At 58.6% G+C, this 22,012-nt stretch overlaps 1 protein-coding gene across 5 annotated transcripts in view; it reads right to left on the reverse strand.

Annotated features, from left to right (window-relative positions):
* Positions 1 to 4,024: 4,024 nt before the first annotated feature.
* SARDH (sarcosine dehydrogenase) overlaps positions 4,025 to 22,012 on the reverse strand; it is a 68,052-nt gene continuing 50,064 nt past the window's right edge. For all 5 annotated transcript variants that reach the window (XM_070595450.1, XM_070595448.1, XM_070595447.1 and 2 more), the window contains 4 exons: positions 10,994 to 11,156; positions 10,306 to 10,474; positions 7,838 to 7,973; positions 4,025 to 5,295 (listed from right to left, as the gene is read on the reverse strand). In XM_070595450.1, coding sequence (XP_070451551.1) covers positions 5,170 to 5,295; positions 7,838 to 7,973; positions 10,306 to 10,474; positions 10,994 to 11,156 — 594 coding nt within the window. In that variant the 3' untranslated portion in view covers positions 4,025 to 5,169. The remainder of the gene's footprint in view (positions 5,296 to 7,837; positions 7,974 to 10,305; positions 10,475 to 10,993; positions 11,157 to 22,012) is intronic.

Raw genomic sequence — 22,012 nt, forward strand, 5'->3', positions numbered from 1 at the left:
CGGGGTCACACACATCCTCAGAGCTCTGAGCCTGTCCCCAACGGGCTGCAGGGGGCCTGGCTCTGGCCGGCTCTGGAGGGAGTAGCTGGACCACCTCAGGGGTGCAGGCAATTCCAAGGCAGTGTTTTGGGGAGAACGTGTTCACGGCTGAGCATGATCACTCCTGCTGGAAGCCTCCTTGGTCCCCACTGCAAAGCATCAGCAGCGTCCCCATGTCGACCACCAGAAATACCCCACAGGGCTCCCAGCACCCCGGGGAACAGGCTTGGAACGGAGACTCCGGGTCCGCCAATTGTCAAAGGATGTCTCAGTCCCCGGCCCCCATCCCCCATCCTGCAGTGCAGATGGAGAAACTGAGCCCCAGTGGTGCCTGGCTCTTCCCGCCTCCTCTCTGCTCAAAACAAGCTTCTCATGATCGCCAAGTGCCCTGTTAGTCTCTGGGCCTTCTAAATGCACTGGAAGCCACGAGCGGGCTCCCCGGGACATGCACCCATCTATCGTCCTTGTCCCTCTAGGATCCCCTCCCCGCACGTCCGCCCGCCCTGGCGCGGACACCCCACATTCCCCTGAGTTTTCAGGAGCGCCTTGCATGGAAGGCGGTCCACTGAGTCCCATGAATCCCAGGCCAGAAACTTCTGTTTTTTGTAGAGGATTCCTAATAGGGATTTGGGGAGCCTTCAGTGGAAGATTCTAGACTGGAACGCAGGAGGCCCTCACTCCGTGATTTGGAACTTCGGAGGGGCTGGGTCACGGGCTGCTCGACAACTCAATTTAAGTGGGGTCTAGAAGTGCCCTCAAACACATCTGCTGGTAAACAGAGAGGTCTGGACCCGGCGTGGACTCAGGACCACCACAGATGCCCCAAGCTGGCCCCCTGTCCCCCAGTCCCTCTAGTCCCGGGTCTCACGTCCCCCAAGCCTCATTCCTCTGTCCAGTCTGAAATACTTTCCCAGGGCCAGCTGGGGATCAGGCCCTGTTGTAGGCACTCGGGATGGAACTGTGAGCAAAAACGTGCCACCTCAAGGGGCTACATTCCATTGAGGGAGAGAGGCAGACAGTGGACAAGAAGGAGAGCCTGCAGTATGGAGAGGGCTAAACGGATCAGGAGGGGAAGATGGGCTGTGCAGGGTGGCCGTCGGGGACAGCCCGGCTGAGAAAGTGGCATTAGTTAAAATCCTGAAGGAGATGAGGAAGGAGTCCCATGGGTATCTGGGAAGAGGGCCTTCTGGAAGAGGGACTGGCAGTGCAAAGGCCCTGAGGTGGGGATGAATCTGATGTGTTCGAGTAACGGTGAGAAGGCCGTCGTGGCTGAGCAGAGGTGGGGCAGGAGCAGCCAGAGAAGTCGGGGGTCAGAGAGGCTGTGATGGGGAGGCAGAGGCCAACGGAGGCCAGTGCAGTAACCAGGGGCAGGTGTGGTAATGCAGACCAGGGAAGCCGCAACGGGGGTGCAGACACGGGGTCAGGCTTCAGGTATACTTGGAAGGGAGAGCCAATGAACTTGCTGGCAAATTCTAGAATGTGAGCAAGCAGATAAAGGACATCTTCACATAGGCTTCCATATCAGGACTCATCCTGCAGAACTTGGCCGGCGGGCCAGAGGCCTGAGGTTGTGACCCTGACTTCTGGCCGTGGGCACATCCCATCTTCCCACCCCTTGTTCTGTGCCCAAGTCTTTGCCTCTGTGTGGGGACCTTTGCCCTCTGTCCCCTCACCAGTCGGAAGTCAAAGCTTCGCGCTGGGCTGCTTCCTCATCTGAAGGCACCTGCTCTTCTGGAGGTGGGAGGAGGTGGGGGGGACGGGGAGGAGTCGGTTACCCCACCCCCGTGGTGGCAGTTGCTAGAAGATGCCAGGAGCACTCACTGCGGGAGGACCTGGCCCATGCAGAGCCTGGCCCGTGGCCCTGTCTCCTGGTGTGGCCTGCTGAGCCCGAGGTGGGAGGGGCCCTGAGTTAGCCCAGCATTTGGAGGGTCAGCATAGTCACACGGGGGGCCTTGGACTTTAAGCCGTTAATGTGGGGAGACTGGGAGGGGATCCGGCTCATGCTGGGGTGTTCTGAGCCCTCCCAGCGCTGCGGTGAGCACCGCCAGAGCCAGCTGGTGGGCCAGGGGCTGTGGCTGGACAGGGAGGGAGTTGGGCAGGCCGTCTGGCGGGGCTTCCTCTCCAGGGTCTGGAAGATGCAGGCTGTTGCGTGTCTTGATGCGACCCAGCTCACAGGGGCCACGCTCCACTGAGCCCTTCACGGACACTGGCATCTGCTCCTCCCCACGGCCCACAGGATGCCCATCCTCTGCTCACGCACCAGGTGAGGACCCTTGGAGGAGTGAGGGCCTTGCCAGGGTCCCAGGGCTCCCGCCTGGTGGGCCCCCTCCACGCTCACTTCCGAGCTACCCGGAGCAAGGGGGCTCAGCTGCTCGCCTCTCCAGCAGAGACTTGGGTAGGATGTGCCGGCCATCCCTGGGCAAGCCCTCTGGCCTCCCTGTGCATCCTCCCATGGGGTAAGGATGAGATGAGCACTCAGGCCACACCAAGGCTGGAAGGGGCTTCCGTGGGGGCAGGGAGGGTCCTCAGCACTCAGGAGCCCCACTGGAGGCTTCCCCCAGCTGAAGCAGAGCGAGGGAGAATGAGGGCTGTGTCCCCCATGTCCCCTTTGCAGATGAGGTGGCTGAAGCCCAGGGGTCACTGCCCAGGTCAGATGACAGGTCAGACTCACGCCAGGACCTTACCACGTGACAGGCTTGTTGTCCACAATCGCCTAAGTGTTCCCCTGCACCTGTCCTTTGCCAAACGCTTTTGCTGGCACTCTCGTCAGCTTTGTTGGAGAGAGGTGGGCCCCGTGCCGGCTCCGCGCATGTGAGGCGTCAGGGAAGTGAGGGACTGGGAGTCGCCTGGGCATTCCACTGCCAGGCCCTTGGTCCTCCCTAGAGAGATGGGCACCTCATCCCTGCCAGCCGGTTTCTCCCCACTTACTACAGGAGGACCGGAGGCGAGTGCTGGCCGGGCCGCTGTGATGCAAATGCCCTTGCTGGGCACAGGGGTCTGGGACCCATGTGGCCTCTTCTGGCCCAAGTGCAGCCAGCCATGGCCACCTGCTCCAGCTGACAGACAGGAGCTAGCAGGGGAGTTGGGTAAGACGGGGTTGGCCATCTGCCTGCCGCAGGGGCACCACTGTGCCCTAAGCCCCTTCCAGGAGGCTTTGAGCTCCAGGGACTACGGGGCTGGCATGCAGGTTGCGTCTGAGGGCACAGGAGGCCCCCTTTCTCCTCCCTTTCGACTTCTGGCCAAGCGCAGGCCAGTTTGCCCAGAATTCCTGATAGGCAGTACTCAGAGCTACCGTTCGGGCCATGGTACTCATTTTGTCCAGAAAAACCTTCAAAAATGGATGTAGCAACAGGTGTCTCCAGATTAGGGGAAGGGAGACTGCCCGGGGTCACTGGGGTTGGACGTGCTCCCAGGGGAGGGTGATGTCATCCCTAGGTGACCCATGCCAGACACACAGGGCCGGAGCATGGCTGGACCTTCCTGTAGCCAGCAGGATAAAGAGGGTCAGCTCAGGGGCAGCTCACGAGGGCCTCTCTCAGGTCATGACCCCATGCCCTCTCCAAAGGGACGGGGTTATTTCTCGTGGGCAGAGGAGAAAACGCACGAACAGGGAGGACGCACGTGACAGTTTCTGTTTCCGAGCTCAGCCCCCGAGGAAGGAGTTGGACTGAGACCCGTGTCAGCCTCTCCTTGTCCTCAGCCCCCACCCAAGGACAGGCTGTGGAATGAACACGTCCACCGGCCTCATCCAGGGGTCTGCGGCCAAACCACAGAGCTGGGGGAAGCAGGCCAGGCCATGTGGGAAGCCACTCCCCGGCCCCCTGGGCCTCCCCCAGGCCTCTTATGCGGGAGCTGGGCCCCATGAACCCGGGGGCTGCAGGCATTCCTTGGGCCCCGGGAGTGTGACAGCCAGAGGCCCCGCTCCCCAGCCTGCGGTCTGGCCAGGGGGCCGAAAAGCTCTCCATAGGCCATCTGAAACCCGAACTTCTTCCCACGGCTTCAACTTTATTAGTCTGACCTGTTCCAGCTCCGTCCACAGCAGGGCTACAGGGTGTGAGCATCTGGAAGCAGCCAGGGCCCCCCAAGGATTGCCTGCACCCCAATCACCCCACCGCCTCTTGCGAGCATTTGTGGGAACCCTGTCCCCTGAGTGTCTGCTGCCCTCTGCTCCCCAGAGGGCTGGGCATGTCTGGGTACAACCATGTGGTGCAGCTTTGTGGGGGCGGCCTGGTCCTTGGGCTGCCCAGTGGGCAGAGAAATCCTGCTGACGGGAGCTGGGGGTGGGGGCAAGGTGAAGAGGAAGGGACCTGGGCACGTGGGCGGCATGATGGACACCCAGCCCAGGCGGGGAGCAGGCTCACCCGGAGACGTTAGGGAGTTCTGAAGGCCCAGCGAAGTGGCGCAGGTGGTCACCCCCTTCAAGGCCCTGTGCAAGGTCCTCCCCCTGGGGGCTGAAGAGCAGGGAGACGAGACGAGACAGGAGCTGTGTCCCAAGCAAATGGCAGGGCCAAAGGCCACCCAGGCAGGAGGATCCCGTCAGGTCCTTCCTCGCCTCACATCCCTCCTCTCCAGGCCTAGTGAGCAAGGGGCTCCCGGGGAAACCAAGGCAGGCGATGGAGCGTCTGCATGGGTGAGGGAGGGCACTGACGGAAGGGTCTGAGACCCCCACCCCCTGCTCCGCCCACCATCTCAGAAGGCCGTCAAGAACTGAGAGGTCGGGGCCAACAGCACTAACCAGGACTGGATCCCAGCGCCCTCCAGGGGCCGGGCCGCTGCAGCCAGACGGGCAGAGCTTGCCTCCCGGCTGCGCCGGCTTCTCCGGGGCTCGCTGAGCACCTGCCCAGGGCAGCAGGCCGTGGTCCCGGAGCCCAAGACGTGATGGGTTTGTTTTCTGGGGGCTGGGGGTCACCTAGAGACCCCCTTCTGGTCAGTGATCACAGGACGGGCCACTGGGTCCTCTCTCCACTCTCTGTCCATATCTGTCTGGGGGGTCAGCAGGCCTGGACTGAGGGCGGAGAGGACCCAAGTGCTGGCAGGGGTCCAGGTCCTGGGGTCCAGGGCTGTGCAGCTGGTGGGTTCCACGGCACAGGGTGGCTCCTGAGCAGCTGAGGCCCTGCCCCACAGGCCCCGTCAGTAGAGTCCCTTCACCCGCTTGTTGTCGGGGTCGAAGGGAGATTTCAGGTGAGCCCGGGCAGGGTAGGTCACCCCCATCCTCTCCAGGACGTAGTCCCCACTCTTCACAAAGTCCAGCGAGACCTAGAAGCAGAAGACGAGGGGACATGGCTCATTAGCGGGCGGGTGCTGGGCCCCCACCAGCCCGCTGCCCGGAAGTGGGGTCTCAGCCTCACTTCCTCCCCTGTGGGCAAACCCATCGTGTGCTGAGGGCCTTCCGTGAACTGAGGAGCTGCCTGAGCAGGTAGATGCCATGTCCCCCGTGCCCCTGAGGACCGGGGTCCAGCAGAGCCAAGCTCCGGCAGCCAGTGAGATCCCACAGGACAGCACGCCTCCCGCCCCAGCAGCTCCAGGCCCCTGGAAACAGTGGGGAACAGAAACACACCGTTGACCCTGAGCACACACAGCAGCTGCAGGCAGAGCAGAGCGGGCTGGCCCCGCTGCCCGCTCGGGCATCCTGCTCTCTGCCTATAGCGATTATGCCCAGGGCTGGGCCACGAGGAGGGTGTCTCAGAGCTCTGCTCTGGGAGTCAGAGGACCCTCTCTCCCGGCAACTCAGGACTGGAGGAAAAAAATGAAAACCGAGGCTGTTTGTGCAACTGTAGAATTGGGAGCGAACGGCTTCTAGACCAGGCTTCTGAGCTGTGGTAGCACCCTGGGGCTTAGAGCTCTGAGCCGCCCCCACCCGGCCCACAGGCAGGTGGCACAGGCCGCCGGTGCCTTCGGATGTCTGAAGGAGTGGCTGACTCAGAGCCAGCTCGTGGTCCTGGCTCATAAACTCCCAGGAGGCCCCAAACTTTGCTCCCACCTCCACAGCCTGTCCTCTCAAGGGGCAGGTTCTTATGAAGGAATGCGGGTTACCCCACGCGCATGCTGGTAAATGTTTACCAAGCAGCTCTCCGGGGGGCTGGGGTCGGGGACGTGCTGTTTGGAGAGTCTGCCCATTTCCACGTGGTGAATACTCTGGACATCCCTGATGGCGGATTTGGGAAGAGATGGGCACAGTCGGCTCTCGAAAGTGAGCCTGAGCCGGCCCCGGCCCTCCGTTCGTCGTCTCTGAGCACCCTGGAGTACTTGTCTGGGGAATGTGTCAGCTCCCCTTCTTCGGCCACATTAATTATAAACCCATCCCCGAGGGAGTAGAACAGGCAAATCTCTGAAAGAGGCGCCTGGGCCTGCACCCACCCTCGCCCCAGCACAGCGTGAACACAGAGCCTCAGCCGGGACCCAGGGCCCCGTATCTGGGGGTGTCCAAGAAGGTCCTTTGTCACTGCCCAACGTCACCACCAGCCACGGCAGCCTCATCATCACAATGCTGCTCATTGAGTCCTCACTCTGAGTGGCGATTTGTACAACAGCCCCGCGAGGCAGGAGGCAGTCTGTCTCCACTCTACAGATGAGGAAACTGAGGCTCAGAGAGAAGCCCTTGTCGGAGGTCGTGGAGCCAGTGAAGGGCAGAGCGTCCAGGCTCTTGGCTCCAAGCCCGTGTCCTGAGCCTCTCAGGCCCCCACAGGGTGCAGCCTCCCCACCCAGGACTTGCTGTAGGCCCAGGGTGGGAGCCACTGTACCCGTTCCCCCTGGGGCCTACATACCAGGCCCAGCACTCCCCCTGCACCCCTGCTGGGGCTGCTCTGACGCACGCCCACCTGCCTCCTGCTGCTGCTGCCCCCAAGTGCCCCTCCCTGCAGTCTCAGCGTGGGGAGGTGGGGGGACGCAGCCCAGAGTCTTCTAAGACCGTCCAGACTGCCAGCCAGAAAGCTGTGGAGCCAGGCCCCCTGGAGGGGCAGCCAGCCCTCGGCCAGAGCCTCCTGGGGCCTCAGCTTCTCAGCCGTCTGGGGGCCAGTACAGGGCTCCAGGGAGGCGGGCAGGCGGGGCCATAAAGGTGCTGGTGGTCACCCCAGCTCCTCCTCCTAGCTCACCTCACACAACCCGCCCCTGCCACGTGCCACCTCCGTGAGCAGCCCGTACCACAGGAGCGTGGGGACCCCACCTGGGCTCACGGCCCCTGAAGCCCCCTTCTCCGCCCCCTCACCTGCCAATATGGAGGAAGGCATCTGTGCTCAGAGATTATTTGGGTTTTTAAATGGTGTTTGGGTAAAATGTTTAGATTTTCTCCACCCAGAACACACTGCCCCTTCTCCCGAAATGTGCCTGCGTGTGCACGTGTGCATACATGTGTGTACACTGACATGAGTGCATACGAGTACACACAACTGTGTGCATGTACATGGGGCCCCGGCCTGGGGCATGTCTGGGATGAGGAAGGAGAGGAGGCGGAGAGAGGAGGAATTTGAGTCTGGGCCTCTGCTCACCCTGGAGCCCACCCCAGGGCACGGGGCGGGCAGCAGCGGAGGTTTGGTCTCTCGCTCCGGGGAGCAGAGGGTGTTTGCCCCGGCCCAGAGCCCCTTTCTGACCAAGAGAAGCCTGGAGCTTCCAACGTCAGGTCCTTCAGAAAGAAAACAAGGAAACAGCTGCCAGGTCTGCCCTGAGACTCGGCCCATCAGTCAGTCGCCTCACTGTGCTCCCATCCTGAGGCCCAGCACACTCAGGGCGCGGTGACGGGTACCGGTGTGGGGCCTGCAGAGGAACCGGGGCTCCCCAGGCAATCCCAGGGAAGTGGACTCACCGGCCCACCGCTGGGGTCCCGGATGTAGCCGTAGGCGAGGGTCTTATCAATGGTGAACCCGAAGTCGGCCCTTCGGATGTGGCCCACCACTTGGCCGTTTCTCCAGATGGCCTCCAGGCCGAACATGGGCACTTTTCTGGAAGAAGCAACAGAGATAGCTGGGACCCCAGAGGCCCCAGAGGGGAAACACCTGTGCTTTGGCCTAGAGGAGGAGAAAGGGAAGCTGGACGTGACTGCCAGACCCCGGGCTCCATCCCTGAGCCCTGGCTAACTCCAGAGCCACCCTGTGCCTGGCCCGCCCGGGGACGCCAGGGCACAGGCTCAGAGCGAATAAACAAAAGAGCAGAGGGGCCGGCCTGGTGGCTCAGTGGTTAAGTGTGCACGTTCCCCTTAGGCGGCCCAGGGTTCACCAGTTCGGATCCCGGGTGTAGACACGGCACCGCTTGGCACGCCATGCTGTGGTAGGCATCCCACATATAAAGTGGAGGAGGATGGGCACGGATGTTAGCTCAGGGCCAGTCTTCCTCAGCAAAAGGAGGAGGATTGGCAGAAGTTAGCTCAGGGCTAATCTTCCTCAAAAAAAAAAAAAAAGCAAAGAACACCCCAACCAGGGTCTGACTCTGTCCGCACAGACAGGCCCCGTGTGTTTGACAAGGCCCATCTTCAGATTTCTTTCCCGCTTGACTTCCTAATGGTTGAAAACATTACGCCACTGTGGCTTCTTCTGCTCTGTTGAGTTTTCTTTTTTTACAGTATGTGCATAATTTATTAAAAGCACTTTGTTGCATGTTAGCTATGAATGCTCACTGTAATACTGAGTTTTTGAAAATTCAAAATAGAAAACAAAGAACAGATTAAACTTCAGTCCCAGAGATGCCAGCATCCGGAAGTAAAGGGTAAAGTTTTGGTGCAAATCTTTGCAAACCTGTCCCTCTTGGTGCTTCATTGGTGGTGTTTATCGAGGGCCTGCTGGGTGCTGCAGACTGCGCTGGGTGCTGGGGATGCAGCACTAATGGGGCGGCGAGCGCCACACTGGCCCCAGGGCCCCGAGGGGCAGGCGACAGGGCTGTGCCTGCAGGAGCCGGGCGTGGCCGGGCGGTGTGCTAACTGGAGTTGTGTTGCAGAGTCAAAGAGCCTGACAGGTCTGGGGTTCTCGTAAACATGTCCCGTGTCCCCTGGTTTCACCCGAGTCCTCAGAGACGGTGCCGTCCGCACTTGACGAAACATGCTCAGGGAGGCCACCTGCCTCCCCCAAGGCCCCAGAGCAAACCAGCAGGAGTTCTCTGCACCTCCACAGCTAGTACCCAGCCGCATCTCTCCCCAGGACTGGGACGCCCAAGCTGCGGCACTGGGTGGGCTTCGCAGCCTGGCAGACGTCACCTGAGTGGGCAAGCCTGAGGCTGCTCTTAGAGCCAGACCACACAGGGGCTTCCTGCAGGGCCAGGCCCAGAGGGGCTCTGCGGACCCCTGCTCTGTCTGTGAGGGGCCCTGTCGGCCCGCCCAGTCCCGCGCCCCCAAAGTAGAGCTGAGCGGCTCCCCAGGAGATGGACGACCCACCCCCCGCCCCGCTTGCTCTCCACCCCCGACTCTCTCACACTTGACACTTCTTGGGAGGGCTCCAGAAATCTGGGAGAAGTGGCACCATCTGTGGCTGCCTTTCAGCTCTGAATCAACAAAGCCCAGAGACGCGGCTGCCCTGGAGACTGTTGCTACTCAGATTCCTGCAGAAGCCACAGCCGCACGCGCTCACACCCCGGGCTGATGCAGCCCAGGTGGAATCCAGGTGCCTGGAACCCAGGGACAAGGTGGGCCCAGCTCCAGGGACATGATGGCGATATGCTCAAAGCTGTGCCTTGTGGGGAGAGCAGAAGGGGCCGGACCCCCAGACAGGTCTCCTTCCACCTCTGCTGCATGACTGGCACCCATCTGGTGGCCTCCATCTCTAAGCAGGGATGGTGGCCCCAGCCTGGCCCTTCCCCCCACCATCCCCCATCCCAGCTATGGGGATGATGTCACTGGAACACACGGGGAGGTCGCATTGACCAGGTAACCAGCTCTGAGCAGGGCTCACCCTGCCAAGGCCCTCGGCCTGGGTCCCCGCCACAGAGATGGGGCTCGGCCTGGCAGTGCTTTCTCTTGGAAAATCTGCATTTGAGGAAGGTGTGCCGGCTGCACGTCCCCACGGGCCCTGATGACCCATGCTGGTCCCTGGTCTGGGTCTGCCCCCTGCCTGGCCCTGGAGGGATCTGAGTCTGCAGGCTCAGCTTCGGGGTCAGGCCTGGCTTGGGTCCCAGCTCTGCCTCTCCGGGGCCTCAGTCTCCACTTCTGTCGCGGGGCTGCGGGGTGAGTTCTGACAGAGGGTCCGGCACGTGGGAAGAGTCAGTGCCCGGCGGCTGAGGAGAGGAACCGGGAGGCGCCTGCCTGCTTCAGCTGTGGCCGTCCCTTCCGGCTGGACCCAGGGTACTCACTCGTCCACGGTGAAGCATACCAGGCGCCGGCGCAGGCCCTCGGCCCGCTGCCTCTCCAGGGCCTCGCGCCCCAGGAAGGGGATGGCCGACTTGAGCTTGCAGGTGAAGGCCAAGCCAGCCTCCAGGGGGCTGTCGTCCTGCCGCAGGTCAGAGTGCCAGTGCCGGTAGCCTGTGGGGAGGGGAGACCATGAGGTCGGTGCCCAGCAGAGGGGGAGCTACCCCACCCTCAGAGCTGCTTCATGCCTTTGGCATCCAAGAAGATGGGCACCATCGACTGCAGGCCATTTCCCTTGGGTGAGCCCCCGGGCCAGACCACCCCGATCCACACTCCCGCCTCTGCACCATCGGGTGGGGGGCATCAGGGAGGGGGCTTGTGAAGGGAGCAGGCAGCACAGTGGGCCCCTTCTGCTCTGACGTTCTTCAACTTTTTCAGAGAAACTGAGGCACGGATCCAAATCCAGCTCTAGCCCCAGCCCTACAGTGCTGGGTAAGCCCCCACCTCTCCCTCTGGGTGTCAGGGATGCCAGGACCATCCTCGGCCTGTGTGGGTAGTGAGGGGGTCTGGGAAATGGACAATGTGGGGGAAGCATAGTAGGGCAGAGCACGGGTGACAGATTGGGGCCACGGCTTCTCTGCCTCCAGCGTGGCTCTGGGTGGCCCACCAGTGCCCTCCAGACCCTGCACACACCTTTCTCGATGCTCAAGGAGTCGATGGCACGGTATCCCGCGTTGACGAGGCCATGCTTGGCCCCCGCTGCCATCACAGCCTGGTACACGGGCACGCAGGACGGCCCTGGGATATGCAGCTCCCAGCCCAGCTCCCCCACAAAGGACAGCCTCATGGCCCGGACCTGGGGGGACAGGGCGTGGCTCAGACACCGGCTAAGCCCAGATGACTGAGGTCGAGGGCCAGCCAGCGCCCACCTACTGGTGGACAGTTCCTACTGTCACTGCTACTACCAGCTGGCCCTGGGCCCAGGCCGGCTGGCTGCCGAGAAATGGGGTCTCCCAAGGGGAGTCCTCAGGAGCACTCTGGAAATCTTTAAAAGGAAGAGGTGTCAACATTGGGAGACAGAGGTGGTGGACAGGTGGTTCCCAGGCCTCGGCTCTTCTTCTAAGTGACTGTAGGAGTGTCCTGGGGCCATCATCACAAAGTACCACAAACCAGGTGGATTAAAAGAACAGAAGTGAGTTCTCCCCCAGTCCTGCGGCTGGAAGTCCAAAATCAAGGTGTCAGCCAGCCGCTCCCTCTGAGGCCCCTAGGAGGGTCCTTCCTGCGTCTTCCAGCTTTGAGGCCCACCCTAATCTCTTCTTCTGTCTCTTCTCTTCTCCTATCAGGACACCTGTCCTTGGATGGCGGGCCCACCCTAATCCAGGATGCTCTATCTCGAGATCCTCCCCTTAATTACATCTGCAAAGACACTGTCTCCAGGGTCCCATTCACAGTTTCTGGGGGTGAGGACGCAGATGTCTCTTTTGGGAGTCCACCATTCAGTCACTGCAGTGACCTTGGGCAAGCCTTCTAGCTTCCCAGGGACCTCAATTTTCTCGTGTGTAACCGGGGTCAGGAGCCTGGCTTTGTCTGCTTGAAGCTCTGGGTTGAGTTGGGGGGAGTTGACAGGGTGTCAGCAGCACCTGCGGCTGCCAGGGCGGGTTCAGAGGCGTCGAGGAGGGAGGAGGCTGGGTGGTGAGCAAGCGTTCTGACCACTCCCCGGCAGGCGCTGGGCTCTGAAGACAGATACAGCCCCTGAGCCCCAGAACTCAAGTCTTAGAAGGACGCAGCATAAGCCAGCTCATGGCACCCACGCTGTGGGGGCACAGAGCTGGAAGGAAGGACCCTGCTTGGGAGGGACGGACCGGCTGGAAGCTCCAGTGGAGTCTGTCATTGCAGACAGGCCTTCCAGGCACAGGGGTGGGGAGGGAGCAGGCATGCAGTGGGGACGGGAGAGAAAGGCCTGCAGGTGGGACTAAGGGCCTTGTCGTCTGGCTGTGGACATTTGACTGTGAAGGCCACTGGCGTGAGAGCTGGGTCCCACAGGCCAAGACTGTGGGCCCCAAAACCCCACGGAAATGACAGTGCTGTTTATGGAGTGTCCATGGGCTTAGCTTTTCACGTGCATTACTCCATTGAACCTCTTCACGGCCCCTCACGGTGGTGGGGACCACTGGAAATATTGTCCAGGGGATGGTGCAGAAACAGGGGCTCCAGAGGCGCCCAACCTGGCCTGACCACACACAGCTCTGATGGGGACACCTGGTCTCTGGGTGCACACCTGTGTCCTGGACCAGCAGCTGCATGGAGGCCACCACAGGCCCGGAGTGACGCCCGGTCCAGTAGCACGTGCCTTTCCTGAAGTCGGCTTGGTCACATGTCATTCACACACCCAGCAACTGGAGCCTACTTCCTGGCCTCCAGGCAAACCCTTGAACCCACAGTGTTGCCATGTGTAAGGCCCGAGCCCTCGGCCCCGGGACTGTCCACCTTACAAAAGGGACATTGAGAGCCCAGCGAGTCACCGAGCTCAGAGATCAAGGAGCTGATCCCATCACTGCTCAGAGCTCAGAGATCGAGGAGCTGATCCCATCACTGCTCAGAGCTGAAAGGTGTGCCCGGTGCAGCTCCCGCCCGGACAATGTCTCAGCAGGAGGGCAGAGGCTGGTCGCCCCACCACAGGCCAGCTCCTTATACATCTGACACTTTAATCACAGTGCACCGAGGGGTGGATTCCAAAAGCTTTTGAGATGGCGTAAATCTGCTCTGAGTTGCTATTTCCCCGGGCCTCTCAAAAAACTCAGAATTGACAGAGAAATTGTACTGTTGACGGTGCCCCGTTTCCCTGGTACAAGCCACAGACCCCTGACAAAGACTGCCTTGTCAACAGGGTTCTAATTTTAGACAGACTATGGAGGCGCTTCAGGCTCAAACCAATCTCATTTTGAACCAAGAAAAATCATTTTTAAAGCTCACCCATGAATGGTCCAGGATTGAAGGTTCCAGTGACACACGCGCACCCCCAGCTAAGGGAGAGGGTCGGCCGCGGGCTCCCCTTGAATTTCTGGGGGGCATGGAGCTATTCCAGCCCCTTCCCCAGCTCCCAGGAGCCCGGCGAGGCTGGGGCTGGCTCGTCCGGCCCTCCCTGTACCCCTGTGCGCAGGCCTGGCCCACAGCGGGGCTGGACCACTACGTCCGGGACAAAGGAGGAAAACGGGGGCAGACGAACCGCTGGTCTCCAGCAAAGTGGGGGCGAGAATTTGAGGAATTCCAGGTGCCTCTCTAAGTTCACAGAACCACCGCTTCTCGAGACATCTTGCATTTGTCTGCACTGAGGCAGTGGAGTTGGGGGCGTCCTATTCCTTCTGAGCGGGGACATCTAACATAGGAGAAAGGCTGAAAGTGGGGACGTCTGGGACATGGGCTCTGGGTCAGCCAGACTTGGGTGGGATGGGCAGCACTGGCACCTCCCGGCCACCCCCGTGGGTTGGCCTCTCCCAGCCTCAGTGCTTCCACCTGATAAATGGGGTGAGGCCAGTGCTTGTGAGTGCCACATTTGTGGGAAGCACAGTGCCTGGTACCCAGTCACCTGCCAGTCAAGGTTGCCTGGGACAGAATTTAAATGCAGGCCCCAAACTGAGGTAAACCCCTGTGCAAGACAGCCCTGCACCATTATTTATTTATTTATTTTTGGTGAGGATGATTGTCCCTGAGCTAACATCTGTGCCAATCTTCCTCTATTTTGTATGTGGGATACTGCCACAGAATGGCTTGATGAGTGGTGTGTAGGTCTGTGCCCGGGATCTGAACCCACAAACCCCCGGCTGCCAAAGCAGAGGGCACAAACTTAACCACTAGACCATTGGGCCGGCCCTTGGAGCCCCGAACTCTCGTGGGAAGCACAGGCTGCGGACGGAGTCACAGAGTCGTGGAAGGTCATCAGGAAGGGCCTTAAACCAGGTTTGGCTTAAGCCTTTTCCTCATCCTAAAGCTCCCTAAAATAGCGTTGGAACTAATTAACTAATTCAACATCGCAGGATACAAAATCAACACACAAAAATCAGTTGCATTTCTATATACAATGAACTACCTAAAAAGGAAATTTTTAAAAAATTCTATTTACAATAGCATCAGAAAGAATGAAATACTTAGGAATAAACCTAGCCATGGAGGTGAAAGACTTGTACACTGAAGACTACAAAATGTTGTGGAGCGAAATGAAAGAAGATACGAATAAATGGAAAGCTCTCTCATGTTTACGGATTGGAAGAATTAAAATCATTAAGACACCAATACTACCCAAAGAGACCCACAGATTCAAGGCAATCCCTATCAAAATCCCAGGGGCATTTTTTGCAGAAATAGAAAAATCCATCCTAATGTTCATATGGAATCTCAAGAGACCTCAAATAGCCAAAACAACCTTAAAAAAGAAGAACAAGGGGCGGGGGGGGGACTCACACTTCCTGATTTCAAAACTTACTACAAAGCTACAGTAATCAAAACAGTGTGGTACGGCCACAAAGTCAGACAAATAAGCCAATAGAATAGAAAAGAGAACCCAGAAATAAACCCTCATGTATGTGGTCAAGTGACCTTCAACGAGGCAGCCACGACCATTCAACAGGGAAAGGACTGGTCTCTTCAACAAACGGTGTGGGGAAAACTGAATGTCCATATGCAAAGCATGACGTTGGGCTCTTCTCTGACGCCACATACAAACATTAGCTAATCTATAATTAAACGGATTAGAGACCCAAACGTAAGACCTGAGGCTAGAAAACTCCTAGAAGAAAACACAGAGGAAAAGCTTCTGACATTGGACTCGGCCATGATTTCTCAGACACGACACCAAAGGCACGGGCAACAAGAAGGAGAAATAGTCAAACGGGACTAGAGTCAACGTAAAAACTTCTGGCCTCAAAGGACACAATCAGCCGTGAAGAAGCACCCCACAGATACGGGAAAATATTTACAAAGAAGATATCTTGTACAGAGTTAACATCCACATATTCAGAGAACTCCTACAACTAAACAACAACAAAACAAAAAACCAGATTAAGAAATCAATAAAGGACTTGAATAGACATTTCTCCAAAGAAGATATACAAATGGCTAACGAAGGTGAAAAGATGGTCCATGTCACTAATCATTAGAGAGATGCAAACCAAAATGACAATGAGATATGGCCTCACACCCATTGGGATGGCTACTATCAAAAACAAAAACAAAAACAAAACAGAAAATAGCCCATGTTGGCGAGGAAGTGAAGAAATTAGAACCCTTGGGCACAGTTGGTGGGAATGTAAAATGGTGAAACTGTTAGGAAAAACAGTACGATGGTTCCCTGAAAAATTAAAAATAGAATTCCCATATGTCCAGCAATCTCACTTCTGGCAGTATATCCGAAAGAATTGAAGATCTCAAATAGATATTTGCACACCCACATTCACAGCAGCATTATTCACAGTAGCCAAGGGGTGGAAGCAACCCAAGTGTCCCTTGACAGGTGATGGATAAACAAAACGTGGCCTATCCACACAATGGAATATTATTCAGCCATAAAAAGGAAGGAAATTCTGACACCTGCTGCAACAGGTGTGAACCTTGAGGACATCATACCTAGTGAAATAAGCCAGTCACCAAAAGACAAATCCTATTTGATTCTACTTATATGATGTATCTAAAGTAGTCAAATCCATAAAAACAGAAAGTAGAACGGTGGTTGCCAGGAGCTGGGGGAGGGGAGCGTGGGGGTTGTTGAATGAATATAGAATTTCAATTTTGCAAGATGAAAATTTTCTGGAGATCTGTTGCACAACAATGTGAATGTAGTTAACGCTACGGAACTATATACTTAAAAATGGTTAACATGCTAAAAAAACAAACCCACTATTTTCTCCATGGACTGGCACCTGAAGCCAAGAGGGCCTGAGTGATTTGCACTTTCCTGATGTCCTGGGTGCCAGGAGAGAGGCAGAGAAGCAGGGGACCCAAACCCAGGAGCACCACACAGGGATGGAAAGCACAGGGGAGCAGATCTGAGACAAGCAGCCTAGGTGGGAAGCCCACCTGGGTCCAACAGACGTTTAAGGAGATTCTAGAGAGACCAGGGGAAGGGCAATCTTTGAAAGGAAATGGCAGTGAAGCTTCCAGAATTGAAGCTGGCCGGTCACAAGCCCCACACCACAGAAGCACAAGGAGCACCAAGCAGGATAACAAAAAACAAATTCCTGCTGAGAGAACGTGCAGGTGCGTGCAGACATCAGAGAGAAAGAAAGGGATCAAGGTGAGCAGGGAGGGAGAGAGACAGACAGAGACAGAGACACCGAGTGAGAGGAGAGTGGCAGACAGCCGGAGAGGACCTGCAACAGCCACGTGCCTGACTCCAGATGTCAGACTGGCAACAACAGATGCTGTTCAACTGTGGGATAATATCTTTGAAGCAGAGCCTCAAACACAACTGTCAATCTAGAAATCCACACCCTGTAAGAGTGAGGGTGACATGATTTTTCAGATAAAGACAGAGCTTGTCACACAATTCTTGGTGAAAGAACGTGTCGAGGATGTGCTCCAGCAAAGAGGGGGACAGAGCACCTAGTACCTGAGGACAGACCCCCGCTTCAACCTGAGGTGCAGATCCAGGGTGAGCCCAGAGCAGGGCCTCGGCCGGGGGGAGGGCATCCTGGGAGTGAGGCCGACCGAGGCAGGGCCGACTCTGCGTCCAGTCTGGAAATGGTGCTTGGGGACCAAGCCCACTGAGCATGGAGCTAAGGAGGATGGTTGATTCTGGTCATGTTCTTCCCTGGCCGTGAGCATCTTGTTATCAGCAGATGGATTTGGTTCTACAGATCTACGGCTGGAGATGGGCCTCTTGCGAGGCAGCTGGCTGGCTCGGTGCGCTGCTGGGAGCCGACGGCCTCTTCTGCTTGGCCCAGGAATCCACAGGGGTTGGCCAGTGCCCATCTTTCCAGTGGCCAGTGCTGTTCTCGTCAGTTTGTCCCAGAGAGGAAGGAATTGCTCCTACAGCCAGCAGGAGCCGCCTGCCAGCTGTGGCCCTCTTGGAGGCTCAGACTCCTGGACTGTAGAATGGGGACCACAGAGGATCCGTCTGTGAAAGGACATCACACCAGGAAAGTACAGACCCACCAGCTCCCCACACGTACATGAAGGTCATCACCACCATCATGGTTCTTTTCCATCCTGAGTTGGCCTGAGGACCCTCTCCTTTTGGAAGGTTCTGAGCTTCAGACCCTGCACCAGGACCTGCGGGATGCTGCAGGTCCCCAGGGGTGAGAGGGTGCTCCCTTCTGCCACCAGGCATTCAGGCCACTAGGGTGGCTGCTGAGTCGCTCAGCAGGGCAAGCCACGGGAGGCGCCTCCCTGCCCTGGGCCCGTGGCACTGTGTCCCATCCTAGCCGGCCTCCACTGCAGTGGGCTCCGCTTATCTGCCCAGTGAGGGCAAGGTGGGGACCTGGAACCCAAGTCATGGCTGATGCTTCTGAGCTCCAGGCCCAGGGCCCTGTGCACAGTAGGTGGTCAGTAATGTTCACTTGTTCTGCACAAGGTCACTTGCCCCAGACAGAAGTGGCAAAACTGGGCAAGATGAAGCTTCCAGCCACCCAGTCCACAAACATCTGTGCTCAAACGTCCCATGGGGCCCCGGCACCGTCCTAGGCCCTGGAGCCTCCCAAAGATGCTGCCCAGCCCTCCTGGCACTCACAGCTGACACAGGGCAGGTGAGGGGCCTGCCACCCAGTGGAGCAGGCCCCATAGTTGCCTAGAGCCTGGGCTCAGGATGATGCACACCCACTAGCTGAAAATCTAAGTCCCAAATGTTGCACCCACGGCCACCGGCCTCCCTCTGAGTCTGCTCCTGCAAAGCCTGGGTGGTAACAGCGTGTCCCTCACGGGGCTCATAGGAGCACTCGAGGAACTCGTCCCTGTAAAGCCCCTGGCAGGCTGCTTGCTGTGGGAGAGGCAGGTGCTACCAGCACACCCATTTTACAGTTGAAGAAACTGAGACTTGGGGCCGGCCCGGTGGGGTAGTGGTTAAGTTTGCACGCTCTGCTTTGGCAGCCTGCGGTTCATGGGCTTGGATCCCGGGCACAGACCTACACACCACTCATCAAGCCATGCTGTGGCGGTGTCCCATGTACAAAATAGAGGAAGATGGCCACAGATGTTAGCTGAGTGGCAATCGTCCTCACCAAAAAAAAAAAAAAAAAAAAAAAAAAAGAAAGAAACCGGGACTCAGGGAGGTCAAGTCACTTGCCCAATGCCCGGTGATGTCTTGGAACATATTTGACCATCAGTTTTTTGGAGGAGGGGGGTTGTACCATAGTATTTACCGATTTCCGTAGTGCAAGCACTCCCACCATGGCGGATTTCAAGCTAATTTTCCTAAAGACTCAACCCTCCGCTCACAGGAGGCAGCTCACAGCGCTCTCCCGCACACTCGGAGGAGGCGGCACGGCTGGGAAGAGGCCAGGCAAGGGCTCACCCAGGTGTCTCCAAGTCTCAAGCGTGTGCTGGCACCACAGGACATGCACTCCCTCCCCAGACTGACTCACTTGAACACTTCTGGGTGGGAGGGGATGTGCTCAGGTTTCAGTAAACTGTGGGTTGGGGGCTTGATTCCATGCTTGGAGCATCACTGAACTTCCCACCAGCTTTCCACGGAGGTGACTCGAATCCAGGGACGTGCTGGGTCCCCGCCTCGGCTTGGATATAAGGCCACCCAGACGCCCTGGGCAGGAGAGGCCACGTGGCTCCTGTGGAATGCTCTGGGCATGTGCATCACCAGAGCAGGCCCGGGGTGCGCCCTTACGGGTACCTATCTCAGCAGGGCTAGAGCAGCTGTGCCCACAGACGTCGGCGGGCACGTCCGACCTTTTCAGATCGCATCAGCTCATGGCGGTTTTACAAGCTCCCTGGGCATTGGGTTGTGTAACAGTCCCTCCCCCCCGACTCACAAGGCGCACCCTCTAAGCTCAGTCACCCCTCAAACAAACAAGGACCCTGGAGGCAGAGGATGGGCAGGGAGAAGAGTGTGTACAGCCCTCTGCAGGGCCTGAGCCCCTCACTGGGCAGCTAAGTGGAGCCCGCTGCAGCGGAGGCCGGCCAGGAAGGCACACGGTGCCGTGGGCCCAGGGCGGGGAGGGGCCTCCCATGGCTTGCCCTGCTGAGCGACTCAGTGGTCACCCTCATGGCCCGAATGAAATGGGTGACAGGCAGAGGGGAGAATCCTTTCGCCCCTGGGGACCTGTGGCATCCCACAGGACTCCCTCCAGGGCCGGTCCTGGTGGACGCTCTGACCCCCCTGGAGAGGGAGGAAGCAGGTGGGCGGTCAGTTTGGAGAATCTTCATTTTTCAAACCTTCTAGACACTCCCAAGACACCCTTAATCCTAAAAACATTCTGCCGCTGGGGTGCACAGTCTCTCCTAGTGGTTTGATCCAGGAGGCTAGTGTTAGGGGATGGGGATGGTGGAGATGGTGACGGTGGTGGTGGTGACGGTGGTGGTGGTGACGGTGGTGGAGGTGACGGTGGAGGTGGTGACGGTGGTGGTGGTGACGGTGGTGGTGGTGACGGTGGTGGAGGTGACGGTGGTGGTGGTGACGGTGGTGGAGGTGACGGTGGTGGTGGTGACGGTGGTGGAGGTGACGGGGTGGTGGTGACGGTGGTGGTGGTGACGGTGGTGGTGGTGACGGTGGTGGTGGTGACGGTGGTGGTGGTGACGGTGGTGGAGGTGACGGTGGTGGTGGTGACGGTGGTGGAGGTGACGGTGGTGGAGGTGACGGTGGTGGTGGTGACGGTGGTGGGGTGACGGTGGTGGAGGTGACGGTGGTGGTGGTGACGGTGGTGGAGGTGATGGTGGTGGAGGTGACGGTGGAGGTGGTGACGGTGGTGGTGGTGACGGTGGTGGTGGTGACGGTGGTGGTGGTGACGGTGGTGGAGGTGACGGTGGAGGTGGTGACGGTGGTGGAGGTGGTGGTGGAGGTGATGGAGGGAAGGATGGTAGTAAAGAGAGTGGTGATGGTAGTGGTTGGCGATGATGATTTCAGTGGTGGCGAAGTTCATGGCAGTAATTGTGGTGCTGGAAGTGGTGGTGGTGGCAGTGACAATGATGGCAATGACGGTGGTGATGATGATGATGTAATGAGGGTGGTGTGGTGATGGTGGTGATTGGCAACCAGTTTTCTAAGACTAAGGATGAACAAAAGGTGTGATGCTCAAACCACACTTTGCAAACTTGAGCCTGTCTGAGGATCTACAAAGCTCACAGAAGCTGTCCAGTCCTCCAGGTTCCTCCCCAGCCTCGGGGACACTGGGTCTGCCAGACCCGCCCCGGGACACTCCTCGGAGGACGCGCACCTCCTCGGCCGGGCGCCCCTGGAGCCGCGGATTTCAAGCTGCTGGTAAAAGCCACGGATCAGCCCGCAGAAAGACCCCGTCTACGCCCACAGACCACGGCAGGGGCTGCAGAGTCGGACTACCCAACACTCCCTGCAGAGAAAGGACGGGGTCCCGCCCTGGAGGAACTTCCAGGAGCCTGAAGCACACGCTCCGGACCCCTCAGAGCCACCCGACGTCGTTCCAGCGACACTTGTCCTTACACTGTCATGGCCAGAGGACGTCACTGTCCCCCCCAGGACACCCCAAATGGTGGCTGTGGCCACCACGTCTCTCTCAGCTTCATCCATGGGACCACTGGTGGCCCCTGGGCCTCTCTAGGGCCACAGCGTTTTTGCACAGGTTGTGCAAAGCGACTTTTCAGGTGGCGGCTGAAACCCAGTTGGCAGACGCAGGCTCTGTGACGTTCTGGGCCTCCCGCCCCGTCTGCACGCGCGCAGGTGGGAGGACGTTTCCCCTGAACTTATCGAGTCCTCACGGCGCCACAGCGAGGGCTCCACACCGTCAGGAAACGAAGGTCAATTTCCTTTTGACCTGAAATTAATTGTCAGAGGAAAACCACTTCATCGCCCTGCCTCACAATGAGCTTCCAGCCCGGCGCCTGCTGCTTTCCAGAGGGGCCCCGTCCTGGTCCGAGGCGCCGGGAACACCGTGTCTCCCCCGGGAACCACGCCAGGAGCGGCTTCCCACCAGGAACCTCACCGGCTCTGAGGCCAACACGTGGGAGGCAGGGACATCTGGTCAGTTGGCTGCCAGAGGGACGACTTCCCCGGCCCCTGTTCCTCCTCTAGGAATGCAAGGATCTCAGGAGCCTGGGGCTGACCCTCACGTCTCAGAGAATTATTGCAAAACAACACCACTGCTCAGCTGGGGACACTGCTCAGCTGGGGTCACCGCTCAGCTGGGGTCGCCCACCCGTCTGTTCTGCTGTGAGCGTGGGTCACCGAGGGCAGTGGCAGTGTCCAGCTCACCCGCCCTCGGGCCTGGGCTGTGGTTCTTGGCTCTGGCCCCCGTCACTCGGTGCACTGCGACTAGGAGGCCTTGCCAGCCCCACAGGCACGGCGTTCCTCTCCTGCATCTGGCCGGCTGGAATCCGACGGTCTCCCATAAATACTTGGCCCAGACCGCACTCCGGCCGCAGCATCCCCTCACGTTGAGGACGTGGCGTCAACATGCGTCGAAGCCAGCACACGATATTATTTAGGAGAATATGAAATCCCCCTGGACTCGGAGAGAATTCAGGATGTCTGGACAGACGGATAGGACAGCCCAAAAAGAATTTTAGACATCATCTAGTCCT

The sequence above is a fragment of the Equus przewalskii genome, chromosome 26 (genome assembly GCF_037783145.1).
Source record: "Equus przewalskii isolate Varuska chromosome 26, EquPr2, whole genome shotgun sequence".
Lineage (NCBI taxonomy): Eukaryota > Metazoa > Chordata > Mammalia > Perissodactyla > Equidae > Equus > Equus przewalskii.